Source organism: Myotis daubentonii, chromosome 9 (genome assembly GCF_963259705.1).
Source record: "Myotis daubentonii chromosome 9, mMyoDau2.1, whole genome shotgun sequence".
Lineage (NCBI taxonomy): Eukaryota > Metazoa > Chordata > Mammalia > Chiroptera > Vespertilionidae > Myotis > Myotis daubentonii.
The window spans coordinates 15048389-15065740 of NC_081848.1; the positions used below are offsets into that span (position 1 = coordinate 15048389).

The 17352-nt window shown below is 51.7% G+C and overlaps 4 protein-coding genes across 4 annotated transcripts; all 4 read left to right on the forward strand.

Moving 5' to 3' along the window:
• The first annotated feature begins 1899 nt into the window (after positions 1 to 1899).
• Positions 1900 to 3764, forward strand: LOC132242008 (importin subunit alpha-1-like). The gene has a single exon (XM_059710945.1). It carries the CDS (start codon positions 2172 to 2174, stop codon positions 3762 to 3764), a length of 1593 nt encoding a protein of 530 aa, XP_059566928.1. The 5' UTR covers positions 1900 to 2171.
• A 2227-nt stretch (positions 3765 to 5991) lies between these two features.
• On the forward strand, positions 5992 to 7856 carry LOC132242009 (importin subunit alpha-1-like). Its single transcript, XM_059710946.1, has one exon. It carries the CDS (start codon positions 6264 to 6266, stop codon positions 7854 to 7856), a length of 1593 nt encoding a protein of 530 aa, XP_059566929.1. The 5' UTR covers positions 5992 to 6263.
• A 2227-nt stretch (positions 7857 to 10083) lies between these two features.
• On the forward strand, positions 10084 to 11948 carry LOC132242010 (importin subunit alpha-1-like). The gene has a single exon (XM_059710947.1). The coding sequence runs from the start codon at positions 10356 to 10358 to the stop codon at positions 11946 to 11948; it is 1593 nt and encodes a 530-aa protein (XP_059566930.1). The 5' UTR covers positions 10084 to 10355.
• Positions 11949 to 14175: 2227 nt separating this feature from the next.
• On the forward strand, positions 14176 to 16040 carry LOC132242011 (importin subunit alpha-1-like). The gene has a single exon (XM_059710948.1). It carries the CDS (start codon positions 14448 to 14450, stop codon positions 16038 to 16040), a length of 1593 nt encoding a protein of 530 aa, XP_059566931.1. The 5' UTR covers positions 14176 to 14447.
• Positions 16041 to 17352: the final 1312 nt, after the last annotated feature.

Genomic DNA, 17352 nt, shown 5'->3' on the forward strand with positions numbered 1-17352 from the left:
GTGGTTTGTTATTGTAGCACTTTGTACAATGAATCTATAGGTGAACAGTTCCAAACTGTACATACTGTATGAAGCTTCTGCTCTCTGTGAGTTTCTCCTATGTGGAATTTCATAGCTTGCAGTCTCCTGTAAGTAAAGAACAAATTCCACCCCCACCCCCTCCCCCCCCAAAAAATCCAAAACCAAAAACAAAACCCTTAACAAAACTGCCAGGCGGGTAGTGCACACCTGACCAGTGCCCGTCTGCAGCAGATGTGCAGCCCTGAGCTGGCTGTTCACGCTGAGGTTGAGGCCTGGTGGTGGCCGGTGCCCTGCATCTGTCTCTCGCCCAATGGGGTGTGCTGGGCCGTCCCTGGGGAAGAATCCTGGGTTCCCAAGGAGATGTGACCCGAGCCGGGACCCCGTTGGCAGGCGAGGGGAGCCCAAGGCAGGTGCTGGGCGTGGAGGCCACGGGGGCACATGCTACCAAGGAGACAGAACTGAGCCTCTTGCAGGGGCGTGCTGCCCCATCCCTCATCCGCACACGTCACATCACTCTGCTTGGCCCCGGAGGATGGCTGGTTAGCCAGAGATGGTAAGATTCCTCAGGGAAGGAACAACCTAAGACAGACACAGTCGCAGCGGGGCCGTCAGGAGACAACTTGGGGGTCAACGGAGGTGGGGCACAGACCCTCACCGCGCTTCCCCCCAACTTTGCAGACCTGAACCCTCACCCCTTCGGAGGGAGGTCCCCTGCCCCCATGGCTGCTTCCCTTCCCACACCCAGCTCACATCGGAACCCAGGTAAAGTCAAAGACTGGCTGACAGCAGCTGCCCTGTCACTGTGCAACAGGACTTGTTTCCTATTTCTTCCTTGGACTACAGGGAAAGGGGCAGCTGAAGGACAGGGCTGTGTCAGGATGTTGTCTTCTTCCCTTTCTTCTCCCTCTTTTTTTCTAAACACTTCCATGCCTTGTAGTTCTTCTGCTTTCTCTTCTTTTTCTCTCTACTACCCTCCTTCTCCTCCTCCTCCTCCTCCTCCTCTTCCTCCTCCTCCTCGTCCTAGTCCTCCTCCTCCTCCTCCTCCTCCTCCTCCTCCTCCTCCTCCTCCTCCCCCCACTCCTCCTCCCCGGTATCTTCATATCAGCCGACCCACAGGGCACAGCTGACTCCTCCCCGAACACCTACGTCACCACCAAGAGCGGCCCTGATGGACCCTTTGATGAAGCCCTTCAACTCGCTGAAGCTTCGGGAAGCCTGGCGCCAATGATGCCGCCCGCTAGCCGGGTCAACAAGGACAACCAAACCACTGACTTGAGGACAGCTGAAATCCCTTGAGTGAACAGGCTCGCAACCTTCTACAGGAACCAGGCTCCTTGTGCACTCCAACCACTATGTTTATAGCTATGCTCGCTACCATTGCTTGTCAGCCTTCTTCCGAGCCTTAAGCAACCCAATCCAAGAGGTGGCCGCAGATTTACATGCGCCATCATTTAAAAAATAAAAAGGGGGAATTTGCCGGGAGCCGGTCCATCCTTGCTGCCTGACACAGTCGCTGCAGGGAAGGAACTTCTGCTCTGCTCGGCATATGTTTCAAGGGACCTGGCGCATAATGGCATACTGTTCTTAATATGTTTGCTCCCCTCCTTGGCACTATGTGTTTTAACCAAGGTCACCTCTCTGAGAGAGGTTGTTTCCCCAGGTAGGGATTTTCCCCTGAAGTTAGGGAGGGAACAAAACCCTTTAACTAAGTGCCAGCCGGGTGGTTAATCACTTTCACTACGAACAGTCATGCTTAAGCTACGTAATCTTTAATCCCTGGAATGGAGAAGAGACACGCCCTAACCTTTGGAACAGACATTGATAGGATTACAATCAGCCGGTATAAATACGGACGTATCAAGGCACTAAAACACAGAACCTGGCTGGAGATCCTGGACAGAACTTGGCTGGAGATCCTGGCTAGGCTGCTGATCAACGGAACGCTGTCTCCGTGTCCTTCATTCTTCGCCGACTCTGTCCACACCTTTGGGAACCCCTGGACCTGCTGGGGTTGGACCCCAACACACCTTCTGAGAGCTGAGCCACTGTAGACGTTCTCGGAGCCACCGAACCGCAGCCCGTCCTCTGCTCACGGGTCTCCTGTGCAAGCCTGAGCGGCTGTGTGGAGCTTCTCCCTTGGTCTCATAACCATGCCCACCAACGACAATGCTGATTCGCCAGCTGCCCACCTTCACAGGTTCAAGAACAAGGGGAAAGACAGTACAGAAATGAGGCGGCGCCGAATAGAAGTTAATGTGGAGCTGAGGAAAGCTAAGAAGGATGACCAGATGCTGAAAAGGAGAAATGTGAGCTCCTTTCCCGATGATGCTGCTGCGTCTCCACTGCAGGAACACCGCAACAACCAGGGCACTGTACATTGGTCTGTTGAGGACATTGTCAAAGCCATAAATAGCAACAATTTGGGAAGCCAGCTCCAAGCTACTCAGGCTGCAAGGAAACTGCTTTCTAGGGGAAAGCAGCCACCCATAGGCACCATCATCCGGGCTGGTTTGATCCCACAACTTGTGTCCTTCTTGGGCAGAACCGACTCTAGTCGCATCCAGTTTGAATCTGCTTGGGCCCTCACTAACATTGCTTCCGGGACTTCGCAACAGACCAAAGCTGTAGTAGATGGAGGTGCTATTCCAGCATTCATTTCTCTCTTGGCATCTCCCCACGCTCACATCCGGGACCAAGCCGCATGGGCTCTAGGAAATATTGCAGGCGATGGTCCAGTTTTCCGAGACCTGGTTATCAGGTATGGTGCAGTTGACCCACTGCTGGCTCTTCTTGCAGTTCCTGATATGTCATCCTTAGCACGTGGTTACCTACGTAACCTGACCAGGACACTTTTAAACCTTTGTCGCCACAAGAATGCTGTACCCCCATTAGATGCTGTTGAGAAGATTCTCCCGACTTTAGTTCGGCTCCTGCATCATGAAGATCCAGAAGTATTAGCAGATAGCTGCTGGGCCATCTCCTACCTGACTCTTGGTCCACATGAACGGATTGAAATGGTTGTGAAAACAGGAGCTGTGCCCCAACTTGTGAAGCTCCTAGGAGCTACTGAAGTGCCAATTGTGACTCCTGCGCTAAGAGCGATAGGCAATATTGCCGCTGGCACGTATGAACAGACACAGGCTGTAATAGACGCAGGAGCACTTGCCATCTTTCCCAGCCTACTGATGAACTCCGAAACTAAAATTCACAAGGAAGCTACACGGACCCTCTCAAACATCACAACTGGCCGCCAGGACCAGATACAGCAAGTTGTCAATCATGGATTAGTCCCATTCCTCATTGCTGTTCTTGCTAAGGCGGGCTTTCAGACACAAAAGGAAGCTGTATGGGCTGTGAGCAACTACACAAGTGGCGGAACAGTTGAACAGATTGGATACCTCGTTCATTGTGGCATAATAGAACCACTGATGAACCTCTTAACTGCAAAAGATACCAAAATTATTATGGTTATTCTGGATGCCATTTCCAATATATTCCAGGCTGCTGAGAAACTAGGTGAAACTGAGAAGCTCAGTACGATGATTGAAGAATGTGGAGGTTTGGACAAAATTGAAGCTCTACAAAACCATAAAAATGAGTCTGTGTACGAAGCGTCACTATACTTGATTGAGAAATATTTTTCCGTAGAGGAACAGGAAGATCAAAATGTCGTGCCGGAAACTACCTCTGAAGGTTATACACTCCAAGTTTGGGATGGCACTCCTGGGACCTTTAACTTTTAGATTGGACAACTGAGGCATAAAGTTGTCTGTTGTGTACTGTGTTTGGTATCAGTACGTCTCACTGTTTCTCTACTAAGAACTCTTTTTCAGCCCTGATTGGTTTGGCTCAGTGGATGGGGAGTCAGCCTGCGGACTCGAGGGTCCAGGTTCCATTCCGGTCGGGGGCATGCGCCTTGGTGCGGGCACATCCCCAGCGGGAGGCGTGCAGGAGGCAGCTGATCGGTGTTTGTCTCTCATCGATGTTCCTGGCTCTCAATCCCTCTCCCTTCCTCTCTGTGAAAGATCAATAAAATATTTTTTTTTTTTAAATAAAGAACTCTCTTTAAACGTGGTTTGTTATTGTAGCACTTTGTACAATGAATCTATAGGTGAACAGTTCCAAACTGTACATACTGTATGAAGCTTCTGCTCTCTGTGAGTTTCTCCTATGTGGAATTTCATAGCTTGCAGTCTCCTGTAAGTAAAGAACAAATTCCACCCCCACCCCCTCCCCCCCCAAAAAATCCAAAACCAAAAACAAAACCCTTAACAAAACTGCCAGGCGGGTAGTGCACACCTGACCAGTGCCCGTCTGCAGCAGATGTGCAGCCCTGAGCTGGCTGTTCACGCTGAGGTTGAGGCCTGGTGGTGGCCGGTGCCCTGCATCTGTCTCTCGCCCAATGGGGTGTGCTGGGCCGTCCCTGGGGAAGAATCCTGGGTTCCCAAGGAGATGTGACCCGAGCCGGGACCCCGTTGGCAGGCGAGGGGAGCCCAAGGCAGGTGCTGGGCGTGGAGGCCACGGGGGCACATGCTACCAAGGAGACAGAACTGAGCCTCTTGCAGGGGCGTGCTGCCCCATCCCTCATCCGCACACGTCACATCACTCTGCTTGGCCCCGGAGGATGGCTGGTTAGCCAGAGATGGTAAGATTCCTCAGGGAAGGAACAACCTAAGACAGACACAGTCGCAGCGGGGCCGTCAGGAGACAACTTGGGGGTCAACGGAGGTGGGGCACAGACCCTCACCGCGCTTCCCCCCAACTTTGCAGACCTGAACCCTCACCCCTTCGGAGGGAGGTCCCCTGCCCCCATGGCTGCTTCCCTTCCCACACCCAGCTCACATCGGAACCCAGGTAAAGTCAAAGACTGGCTGACAGCAGCTGCCCTGTCACTGTGCAACAGGACTTGTTTCCTATTTCTTCCTTGGACTACAGGGAAAGGGGCAGCTGAAGGACAGGGCTGTGTCAGGATGTTGTCTTCTTCCCTTTCTTCTCCCTCTTTTTTTCTAAACACTTCCATGCCTTGTAGTTCTTCTGCTTTCTCTTCTTTTTCTCTCTACTACCCTCCTTCTCCTCCTCCTCCTCCTCCTCCTCTTCCTCCTCCTCCTCGTCCTAGTCCTCCTCCTCCTCCTCCTCCTCCTCCTCCTCCTCCTCCTCCTCCTCCCCCCACTCCTCCTCCCCGGTATCTTCATATCAGCCGACCCACAGGGCACAGCTGACTCCTCCCCGAACACCTACGTCACCACCAAGAGCGGCCCTGATGGACCCTTTGATGAAGCCCTTCAACTCGCTGAAGCTTCGGGAAGCCTGGCGCCAATGATGCCGCCCGCTAGCCGGGTCAACAAGGACAACCAAACCACTGACTTGAGGACAGCTGAAATCCCTTGAGTGAACAGGCTCGCAACCTTCTACAGGAACCAGGCTCCTTGTGCACTCCAACCACTATGTTTATAGCTATGCTCGCTACCATTGCTTGTCAGCCTTCTTCCGAGCCTTAAGCAACCCAATCCAAGAGGTGGCCGCAGATTTACATGCGCCATCATTTAAAAAATAAAAAGGGGGAATTTGCCGGGAGCCGGTCCATCCTTGCTGCCTGACACAGTCGCTGCAGGGAAGGAACTTCTGCTCTGCTCGGCATATGTTTCAAGGGACCTGGCGCATAATGGCATACTGTTCTTAATATGTTTGCTCCCCTCCTTGGCACTATGTGTTTTAACCAAGGTCACCTCTCTGAGAGAGGTTGTTTCCCCAGGTAGGGATTTTCCCCTGAAGTTAGGGAGGGAACAAAACCCTTTAACTAAGTGCCAGCCGGGTGGTTAATCACTTTCACTACGAACAGTCATGCTTAAGCTACGTAATCTTTAATCCCTGGAATGGAGAAGAGACACGCCCTAACCTTTGGAACAGACATTGATAGGATTACAATCAGCCGGTATAAATACGGACGTATCAAGGCACTAAAACACAGAACCTGGCTGGAGATCCTGGACAGAACTTGGCTGGAGATCCTGGCTAGGCTGCTGATCAACGGAACGCTGTCTCCGTGTCCTTCATTCTTCGCCGACTCTGTCCACACCTTTGGGAACCCCTGGACCTGCTGGGGTTGGACCCCAACACACCTTCTGAGAGCTGAGCCACTGTAGACGTTCTCGGAGCCACCGAACCGCAGCCCGTCCTCTGCTCACGGGTCTCCTGTGCAAGCCTGAGCGGCTGTGTGGAGCTTCTCCCTTGGTCTCATAACCATGCCCACCAACGACAATGCTGATTCGCCAGCTGCCCACCTTCACAGGTTCAAGAACAAGGGGAAAGACAGTACAGAAATGAGGCGGCGCCGAATAGAAGTTAATGTGGAGCTGAGGAAAGCTAAGAAGGATGACCAGATGCTGAAAAGGAGAAATGTGAGCTCCTTTCCCGATGATGCTGCTGCGTCTCCACTGCAGGAACACCGCAACAACCAGGGCACTGTACATTGGTCTGTTGAGGACATTGTCAAAGCCATAAATAGCAACAATTTGGGAAGCCAGCTCCAAGCTACTCAGGCTGCAAGGAAACTGCTTTCTAGGGGAAAGCAGCCACCCATAGGCACCATCATCCGGGCTGGTTTGATCCCACAACTTGTGTCCTTCTTGGGCAGAACCGACTCTAGTCGCATCCAGTTTGAATCTGCTTGGGCCCTCACTAACATTGCTTCCGGGACTTCGCAACAGACCAAAGCTGTAGTAGATGGAGGTGCTATTCCAGCATTCATTTCTCTCTTGGCATCTCCCCACGCTCACATCCGGGACCAAGCCGCATGGGCTCTAGGAAATATTGCAGGCGATGGTCCAGTTTTCCGAGACCTGGTTATCAGGTATGGTGCAGTTGACCCACTGCTGGCTCTTCTTGCAGTTCCTGATATGTCATCCTTAGCACGTGGTTACCTACGTAACCTGACCAGGACACTTTTAAACCTTTGTCGCCACAAGAATGCTGTACCCCCATTAGATGCTGTTGAGAAGATTCTCCCGACTTTAGTTCGGCTCCTGCATCATGAAGATCCAGAAGTATTAGCAGATAGCTGCTGGGCCATCTCCTACCTGACTCTTGGTCCACATGAACGGATTGAAATGGTTGTGAAAACAGGAGCTGTGCCCCAACTTGTGAAGCTCCTAGGAGCTACTGAAGTGCCAATTGTGACTCCTGCGCTAAGAGCGATAGGCAATATTGCCGCTGGCACGTATGAACAGACACAGGCTGTAATAGACGCAGGAGCACTTGCCATCTTTCCCAGCCTACTGATGAACTCCGAAACTAAAATTCACAAGGAAGCTACACGGACCCTCTCAAACATCACAACTGGCCGCCAGGACCAGATACAGCAAGTTGTCAATCATGGATTAGTCCCATTCCTCATTGCTGTTCTTGCTAAGGCGGGCTTTCAGACACAAAAGGAAGCTGTATGGGCTGTGAGCAACTACACAAGTGGCGGAACAGTTGAACAGATTGGATACCTCGTTCATTGTGGCATAATAGAACCACTGATGAACCTCTTAACTGCAAAAGATACCAAAATTATTATGGTTATTCTGGATGCCATTTCCAATATATTCCAGGCTGCTGAGAAACTAGGTGAAACTGAGAAGCTCAGTACGATGATTGAAGAATGTGGAGGTTTGGACAAAATTGAAGCTCTACAAAACCATAAAAATGAGTCTGTGTACGAAGCGTCACTATACTTGATTGAGAAATATTTTTCCGTAGAGGAACAGGAAGATCAAAATGTCGTGCCGGAAACTACCTCTGAAGGTTATACACTCCAAGTTTGGGATGGCACTCCTGGGACCTTTAACTTTTAGATTGGACAACTGAGGCATAAAGTTGTCTGTTGTGTACTGTGTTTGGTATCAGTACGTCTCACTGTTTCTCTACTAAGAACTCTTTTTCAGCCCTGATTGGTTTGGCTCAGTGGATGGGGAGTCAGCCTGCGGACTCGAGGGTCCAGGTTCCATTCCGGTCGGGGGCATGCGCCTTGGTGCGGGCACATCCCCAGCGGGAGGCGTGCAGGAGGCAGCTGATCGGTGTTTGTCTCTCATCGATGTTCCTGGCTCTCAATCCCTCTCCCTTCCTCTCTGTGAAAGATCAATAAAATATTTTTTTTTTTTAAATAAAGAACTCTCTTTAAACGTGGTTTGTTATTGTAGCACTTTGTACAATGAATCTATAGGTGAACAGTTCCAAACTGTACATACTGTATGAAGCTTCTGCTCTCTGTGAGTTTCTCCTATGTGGAATTTCATAGCTTGCAGTCTCCTGTAAGTAAAGAACAAATTCCACCCCCACCCCCTCCCCCCCCAAAAAATCCAAAACCAAAAACAAAACCCTTAACAAAACTGCCAGGCGGGTAGTGCACACCTGACCAGTGCCCGTCTGCAGCAGATGTGCAGCCCTGAGCTGGCTGTTCACGCTGAGGTTGAGGCCTGGTGGTGGCCGGTGCCCTGCATCTGTCTCTCGCCCAATGGGGTGTGCTGGGCCGTCCCTGGGGAAGAATCCTGGGTTCCCAAGGAGATGTGACCCGAGCCGGGACCCCGTTGGCAGGCGAGGGGAGCCCAAGGCAGGTGCTGGGCGTGGAGGCCACGGGGGCACATGCTACCAAGGAGACAGAACTGAGCCTCTTGCAGGGGCGTGCTGCCCCATCCCTCATCCGCACACGTCACATCACTCTGCTTGGCCCCGGAGGATGGCTGGTTAGCCAGAGATGGTAAGATTCCTCAGGGAAGGAACAACCTAAGACAGACACAGTCGCAGCGGGGCCGTCAGGAGACAACTTGGGGGTCAACGGAGGTGGGGCACAGACCCTCACCGCGCTTCCCCCCAACTTTGCAGACCTGAACCCTCACCCCTTCGGAGGGAGGTCCCCTGCCCCCATGGCTGCTTCCCTTCCCACACCCAGCTCACATCGGAACCCAGGTAAAGTCAAAGACTGGCTGACAGCAGCTGCCCTGTCACTGTGCAACAGGACTTGTTTCCTATTTCTTCCTTGGACTACAGGGAAAGGGGCAGCTGAAGGACAGGGCTGTGTCAGGATGTTGTCTTCTTCCCTTTCTTCTCCCTCTTTTTTTCTAAACACTTCCATGCCTTGTAGTTCTTCTGCTTTCTCTTCTTTTTCTCTCTACTACCCTCCTTCTCCTCCTCCTCCTCCTCCTCCTCTTCCTCCTCCTCCTCGTCCTAGTCCTCCTCCTCCTCCTCCTCCTCCTCCTCCTCCTCCTCCTCCTCCTCCCCCCACTCCTCCTCCCCGGTATCTTCATATCAGCCGACCCACAGGGCACAGCTGACTCCTCCCCGAACACCTACGTCACCACCAAGAGCGGCCCTGATGGACCCTTTGATGAAGCCCTTCAACTCGCTGAAGCTTCGGGAAGCCTGGCGCCAATGATGCCGCCCGCTAGCCGGGTCAACAAGGACAACCAAACCACTGACTTGAGGACAGCTGAAATCCCTTGAGTGAACAGGCTCGCAACCTTCTACAGGAACCAGGCTCCTTGTGCACTCCAACCACTATGTTTATAGCTATGCTCGCTACCATTGCTTGTCAGCCTTCTTCCGAGCCTTAAGCAACCCAATCCAAGAGGTGGCCGCAGATTTACATGCGCCATCATTTAAAAAATAAAAAGGGGGAATTTGCCGGGAGCCGGTCCATCCTTGCTGCCTGACACAGTCGCTGCAGGGAAGGAACTTCTGCTCTGCTCGGCATATGTTTCAAGGGACCTGGCGCATAATGGCATACTGTTCTTAATATGTTTGCTCCCCTCCTTGGCACTATGTGTTTTAACCAAGGTCACCTCTCTGAGAGAGGTTGTTTCCCCAGGTAGGGATTTTCCCCTGAAGTTAGGGAGGGAACAAAACCCTTTAACTAAGTGCCAGCCGGGTGGTTAATCACTTTCACTACGAACAGTCATGCTTAAGCTACGTAATCTTTAATCCCTGGAATGGAGAAGAGACACGCCCTAACCTTTGGAACAGACATTGATAGGATTACAATCAGCCGGTATAAATACGGACGTATCAAGGCACTAAAACACAGAACCTGGCTGGAGATCCTGGACAGAACTTGGCTGGAGATCCTGGCTAGGCTGCTGATCAACGGAACGCTGTCTCCGTGTCCTTCATTCTTCGCCGACTCTGTCCACACCTTTGGGAACCCCTGGACCTGCTGGGGTTGGACCCCAACACACCTTCTGAGAGCTGAGCCACTGTAGACGTTCTCGGAGCCACCGAACCGCAGCCCGTCCTCTGCTCACGGGTCTCCTGTGCAAGCCTGAGCGGCTGTGTGGAGCTTCTCCCTTGGTCTCATAACCATGCCCACCAACGACAATGCTGATTCGCCAGCTGCCCACCTTCACAGGTTCAAGAACAAGGGGAAAGACAGTACAGAAATGAGGCGGCGCCGAATAGAAGTTAATGTGGAGCTGAGGAAAGCTAAGAAGGATGACCAGATGCTGAAAAGGAGAAATGTGAGCTCCTTTCCCGATGATGCTGCTGCGTCTCCACTGCAGGAACACCGCAACAACCAGGGCACTGTACATTGGTCTGTTGAGGACATTGTCAAAGCCATAAATAGCAACAATTTGGGAAGCCAGCTCCAAGCTACTCAGGCTGCAAGGAAACTGCTTTCTAGGGGAAAGCAGCCACCCATAGGCACCATCATCCGGGCTGGTTTGATCCCACAACTTGTGTCCTTCTTGGGCAGAACCGACTCTAGTCGCATCCAGTTTGAATCTGCTTGGGCCCTCACTAACATTGCTTCCGGGACTTCGCAACAGACCAAAGCTGTAGTAGATGGAGGTGCTATTCCAGCATTCATTTCTCTCTTGGCATCTCCCCACGCTCACATCCGGGACCAAGCCGCATGGGCTCTAGGAAATATTGCAGGCGATGGTCCAGTTTTCCGAGACCTGGTTATCAGGTATGGTGCAGTTGACCCACTGCTGGCTCTTCTTGCAGTTCCTGATATGTCATCCTTAGCACGTGGTTACCTACGTAACCTGACCAGGACACTTTTAAACCTTTGTCGCCACAAGAATGCTGTACCCCCATTAGATGCTGTTGAGAAGATTCTCCCGACTTTAGTTCGGCTCCTGCATCATGAAGATCCAGAAGTATTAGCAGATAGCTGCTGGGCCATCTCCTACCTGACTCTTGGTCCACATGAACGGATTGAAATGGTTGTGAAAACAGGAGCTGTGCCCCAACTTGTGAAGCTCCTAGGAGCTACTGAAGTGCCAATTGTGACTCCTGCGCTAAGAGCGATAGGCAATATTGCCGCTGGCACGTATGAACAGACACAGGCTGTAATAGACGCAGGAGCACTTGCCATCTTTCCCAGCCTACTGATGAACTCCGAAACTAAAATTCACAAGGAAGCTACACGGACCCTCTCAAACATCACAACTGGCCGCCAGGACCAGATACAGCAAGTTGTCAATCATGGATTAGTCCCATTCCTCATTGCTGTTCTTGCTAAGGCGGGCTTTCAGACACAAAAGGAAGCTGTATGGGCTGTGAGCAACTACACAAGTGGCGGAACAGTTGAACAGATTGGATACCTCGTTCATTGTGGCATAATAGAACCACTGATGAACCTCTTAACTGCAAAAGATACCAAAATTATTATGGTTATTCTGGATGCCATTTCCAATATATTCCAGGCTGCTGAGAAACTAGGTGAAACTGAGAAGCTCAGTACGATGATTGAAGAATGTGGAGGTTTGGACAAAATTGAAGCTCTACAAAACCATAAAAATGAGTCTGTGTACGAAGCGTCACTATACTTGATTGAGAAATATTTTTCCGTAGAGGAACAGGAAGATCAAAATGTCGTGCCGGAAACTACCTCTGAAGGTTATACACTCCAAGTTTGGGATGGCACTCCTGGGACCTTTAACTTTTAGATTGGACAACTGAGGCATAAAGTTGTCTGTTGTGTACTGTGTTTGGTATCAGTACGTCTCACTGTTTCTCTACTAAGAACTCTTTTTCAGCCCTGATTGGTTTGGCTCAGTGGATGGGGAGTCAGCCTGCGGACTCGAGGGTCCAGGTTCCATTCCGGTCGGGGGCATGCGCCTTGGTGCGGGCACATCCCCAGCGGGAGGCGTGCAGGAGGCAGCTGATCGGTGTTTGTCTCTCATCGATGTTCCTGGCTCTCAATCCCTCTCCCTTCCTCTCTGTGAAAGATCAATAAAATATTTTTTTTTTTTAAATAAAGAACTCTCTTTAAACGTGGTTTGTTATTGTAGCACTTTGTACAATGAATCTATAGGTGAACAGTTCCAAACTGTACATACTGTATGAAGCTTCTGCTCTCTGTGAGTTTCTCCTAAGTGGAATTTCATAGCTTGCAGTCTCCTGTAAGTAAAGAACAAATTCCACCCCCACCCCCTCCCCCCCAAAAAAATCCAAAACCAAAAACAAAACCCTTAACAAAACTGCCAGGCGGGTAGTGCACACCTGACCAGTGCCCGTCTGCAGCAGATGTGCAGCCCTGAGCTGGCTGTTCACGCTGAGGTTGAGGCCTGGTGGTGGCCGGTGCCCTGCATCTGTCTCTCGCCCAATGGGGTGTGCTGGGCCGTCCCTGGGGAAGAATCCTGGGTTCCCAAGGAGATGTGACCCGAGCCGGGACCCCGTTGGCAGGCGAGGGGAGCCCAAGGCAGGTGCTGGGCGTGGAGGCCACGGGGGCACATGCTACCAAGGAGACAGAACTGAGCCTCTTGCAGGGGCGTGCTGCCCCATCCCTCATCCGCACACGTCACATCACTCTGCTTGGCCCCGGAGGATGGCTGGTTAGCCAGAGATGGTAAGATTCCTCAGGGAAGGAACAACCTAAGACAGACACAGTCGCAGCGGGGCCGTCAGGAGACAACTTGGGGGTCAACGGAGGTGGGGCACAGACCCTCACCGCGCTTCCCCCCAACTTTGCAGACCTGAACCCTCACCCCTTCGGAGGGAGGTCCCCTGCCCCCATGGCTGCTTCCCTTCCCACACCCAGCTCACATCGGAACCCAGGTAAAGTCAAAGACTGGCTGACAGCAGCTGCCCTGTCACTGTGCAACAGGACTTGTTTCCTATTTCTTCCTTGGACTACAGGGAAAGGGGCAGCTGAAGGACAGGGCTGTGTCAGGATGTTGTCTTCTTCCCTTTCTTCTCCCTCTTTTTTTCTAAACACTTCCATGCCTTGTAGTTCTTCTGCTTTCTCTTCTTTTTCTCTCTACTACCCTCCTTCTCCTCCTCCTCCTCCTCCTCCTCTTCCTCCTCCTCCTCGTCCTAGTCCTCCTCCTCCTCCTCCTCCTCCTCCTCCTCCTCCTCCTCCTCCTCCCCCCACTCCTCCTCCCCGGTATCTTCATATCAGCCGACCCACAGGGCACAGCTGACTCCTCCCCGAACACCTACGTCACCACCAAGAGCGGCCCTGATGGACCCTTTGATGAAGCCCTTCAACTCGCTGAAGCTTCGGGAAGCCTGGCGCCAATGATGCCGCCCGCTAGCCGGGTCAACAAGGACAACCAAACCACTGACTTGAGGACAGCTGAAATCCCTTGAGTGAACAGGCTCGCAACCTTCTACAGGAACCAGGCTCCTTGTGCACTCCAACCACTATGTTTATAGCTATGCTCGCTACCATTGCTTGTCAGCCTTCTTCCGAGCCTTAAGCAACCCAATCCAAGAGGTGGCCGCAGATTTACATGCGCCATCATTTAAAAAATAAAAAGGGGGAATTTGCCGGGAGCCGGTCCATCCTTGCTGCCTGACACAGTCGCTGCAGGGAAGGAACTTCTGCTCTGCTCGGCATATGTTTCAAGGGACCTGGCGCATAATGGCATACTGTTCTTAATATGTTTGCTCCCCTCCTTGGCACTATGTGTTTTAACCAAGGTCACCTCTCTGAGAGAGGTTGTTTCCCCAGGTAGGGATTTTCCCCTGAAGTTAGGGAGGGAACAAAACCCTTTAACTAAGTGCCAGCCGGGTGGTTAATCACTTTCACTACGAACAGTCATGCTTAAGCTACGTAATCTTTAATCCCTGGAATGGAGAAGAGACACGCCCTAACCTTTGGAACAGACATTGATAGGATTACAATCAGCCGGTATAAATACGGACGTATCAAGGCACTAAAACACAGAACCTGGCTGGAGATCCTGGACAGAACTTGGCTGGAGATCCTGGCTAGGCTGCTGATCAACGGAACGCTGTCTCCGTGTCCTTCATTCTTCGCCGACTCTGTCCACACCTTTGGGAACCCCTGGACCTGCTGGGGTTGGACCCCAACACACCTTCTGAGAGCTGAGCCACTGTAGACGTTCTCGGAGCCACCGAACCGCAGCCCGTCCTCTGCTCACGGGTCTCCTGTGCAAGCCTGAGCGGCTGTGTGGAGCTTCTCCCTTGGTCTCATAACCATGCCCACCAACGACAATGCTGATTCGCCAGCTGCCCACCTTCACAGGTTCAAGAACAAGGGGAAAGACAGTACAGAAATGAGGCGGCGCCGAATAGAAGTTAATGTGGAGCTGAGGAAAGCTAAGAAGGATGACCAGATGCTGAAAAGGAGAAATGTGAGCTCCTTTCCCGATGATGCTGCTGCGTCTCCACTGCAGGAACACCGCAACAACCAGGGCACTGTACATTGGTCTGTTGAGGACATTGTCAAAGCCATAAATAGCAACAATTTGGGAAGCCAGCTCCAAGCTACTCAGGCTGCAAGGAAACTGCTTTCTAGGGGAAAGCAGCCACCCATAGGCACCATCATCCGGGCTGGTTTGATCCCACAACTTGTGTCCTTCTTGGGCAGAACCGACTCTAGTCGCATCCAGTTTGAATCTGCTTGGGCCCTCACTAACATTGCTTCCGGGACTTCGCAACAGACCAAAGCTGTAGTAGATGGAGGTGCTATTCCAGCATTCATTTCTCTCTTGGCATCTCCCCACGCTCACATCCGGGACCAAGCCGCATGGGCTCTAGGAAATATTGCAGGCGATGGTCCAGTTTTCCGAGACCTGGTTATCAGGTATGGTGCAGTTGACCCACTGCTGGCTCTTCTTGCAGTTCCTGATATGTCATCCTTAGCACGTGGTTACCTACGTAACCTGACCAGGACACTTTTAAACCTTTGTCGCCACAAGAATGCTGTACCCCCATTAGATGCTGTTGAGAAGATTCTCCCGACTTTAGTTCGGCTCCTGCATCATGAAGATCCAGAAGTATTAGCAGATAGCTGCTGGGCCATCTCCTACCTGACTCTTGGTCCACATGAACGGATTGAAATGGTTGTGAAAACAGGAGCTGTGCCCCAACTTGTGAAGCTCCTAGGAGCTACTGAAGTGCCAATTGTGACTCCTGCGCTAAGAGCGATAGGCAATATTGCCGCTGGCACGTATGAACAGACACAGGCTGTAATAGACGCAGGAGCACTTGCCATCTTTCCCAGCCTACTGATGAACTCCGAAACTAAAATTCACAAGGAAGCTACACGGACCCTCTCAAACATCACAACTGGCCGCCAGGACCAGATACAGCAAGTTGTCAATCATGGATTAGTCCCATTCCTCATTGCTGTTCTTGCTAAGGCGGGCTTTCAGACACAAAAGGAAGCTGTATGGGCTGTGAGCAACTACACAAGTGGCGGAACAGTTGAACAGATTGGATACCTCGTTCATTGTGGCATAATAGAACCACTGATGAACCTCTTAACTGCAAAAGATACCAAAATTATTATGGTTATTCTGGATGCCATTTCCAATATATTCCAGGCTGCTGAGAAACTAGGTGAAACTGAGAAGCTCAGTACGATGATTGAAGAATGTGGAGGTTTGGACAAAATTGAAGCTCTACAAAACCATAAAAATGAGTCTGTGTACGAAGCGTCACTATACTTGATTGAGAAATATTTTTCCGTAGAGGAACAGGAAGATCAAAATGTCGTGCCGGAAACTACCTCTGAAGGTTATACACTCCAAGTTTGGGATGGCACTCCTGGGACCTTTAACTTTTAGATTGGACAACTGAGGCATAAAGTTGTCTGTTGTGTACTGTGTTTGGTATCAGTACGTCTCACTGTTTCTCTACTAAGAACTCTTTTTCAGCCCTGATTGGTTTGGCTCAGTGGATGGGGAGTCAGCCTGCGGACTCGAGGGTCCAGGTTCCATTCCGGTCGGGGGCATGCGCCTTGGTGCGGGCACATCCCCAGCGGGAGGCGTGCAGGAGGCAGCTGATCGGTGTTTGTCTCTCATCGATGTTCCTGGCTCTCAATCCCTCTCCCTTCCTCTCTGTGAAAGATCAATAAAATATTTTTTTTTTTTAAATAAAGAACTCTCTTTAAACGTGGTTTGTTATTGTAGCACTTTGTACAATGAATCTATAGGTGAACAGTTCCAAACTGTACATACTGTATGAAGCTTCTGCTCTCTGTGAGTTTCTCCTAAGTGGAATTTCATAGCTTGCAGTCTCCTGTAAGTAAAGAACAAATTCCACCCCCACCCCCTCCCCCCCAAAAAAATCCAAAACCAAAAACAAAACCCTTAACAAAACTGCCAGGCGGGTAGTGCACACCTGACCAGTGCCCGTCTGCAGCAGATGTGCAGCCCTGAGCTGGCTGTTCACGCTGAGGTTGAGGCCTGGTGGTGGCCGGTGCCCTGCATCTGTCTCTCGCCCAATGGGGTGTGCTGGGCCGTCCCTGGGGAAGAATCCTGGGTTCCCAAGGAGATGTGACCCGAGCCGGGACCCCGTTGGCAGGCGAGGGGAGCCCAAGGCAGGTGCTGGGCGTGGAGGCCACGGGGGCACATGCTACCAAGGAGACAGAACTGAGCCTCTTGCAGGGGCGTGCTGCCCCATCCCTCATCCGCACACGTCACATCACTCTGCTTGGCCCCGGAGGATGGCTGGTTAGCCAGAGATGGTAAGATTCCTCAGGGAAGGAACAACCTAAGACAGACACAGTCGCAGCGGGGCCGTCAGGAGACAACTTGGGGGTCAACGGAGGTGGGGCACAGACCCTCACCGCGCCTTCCCCCCCAACTTTGCAGACCTGAACCCTCACCCCTTCGGAGGGAGGTCCCCTGCCCCCCATGGCTGCTTCCCTTCCCACACCCAGCTCACATCGGAACCCAGGTAAAGTCAAAGACTGGCTGACAGCAGCTGCCCTGTCACTGTGCAACAGGACTTGTTTCCTATTTCTTCCTTGGACTACAGGGAAAGGGGCAGCTGAAGGACAGGGCTGTGTCAGGATGTTGTCTTCTTCCCTTTCTTCTCCCTCTTTTTTTCTAAACACTTCCATGCCTTGTAGTTCTTCTGCTTTCTCTTCTTTTT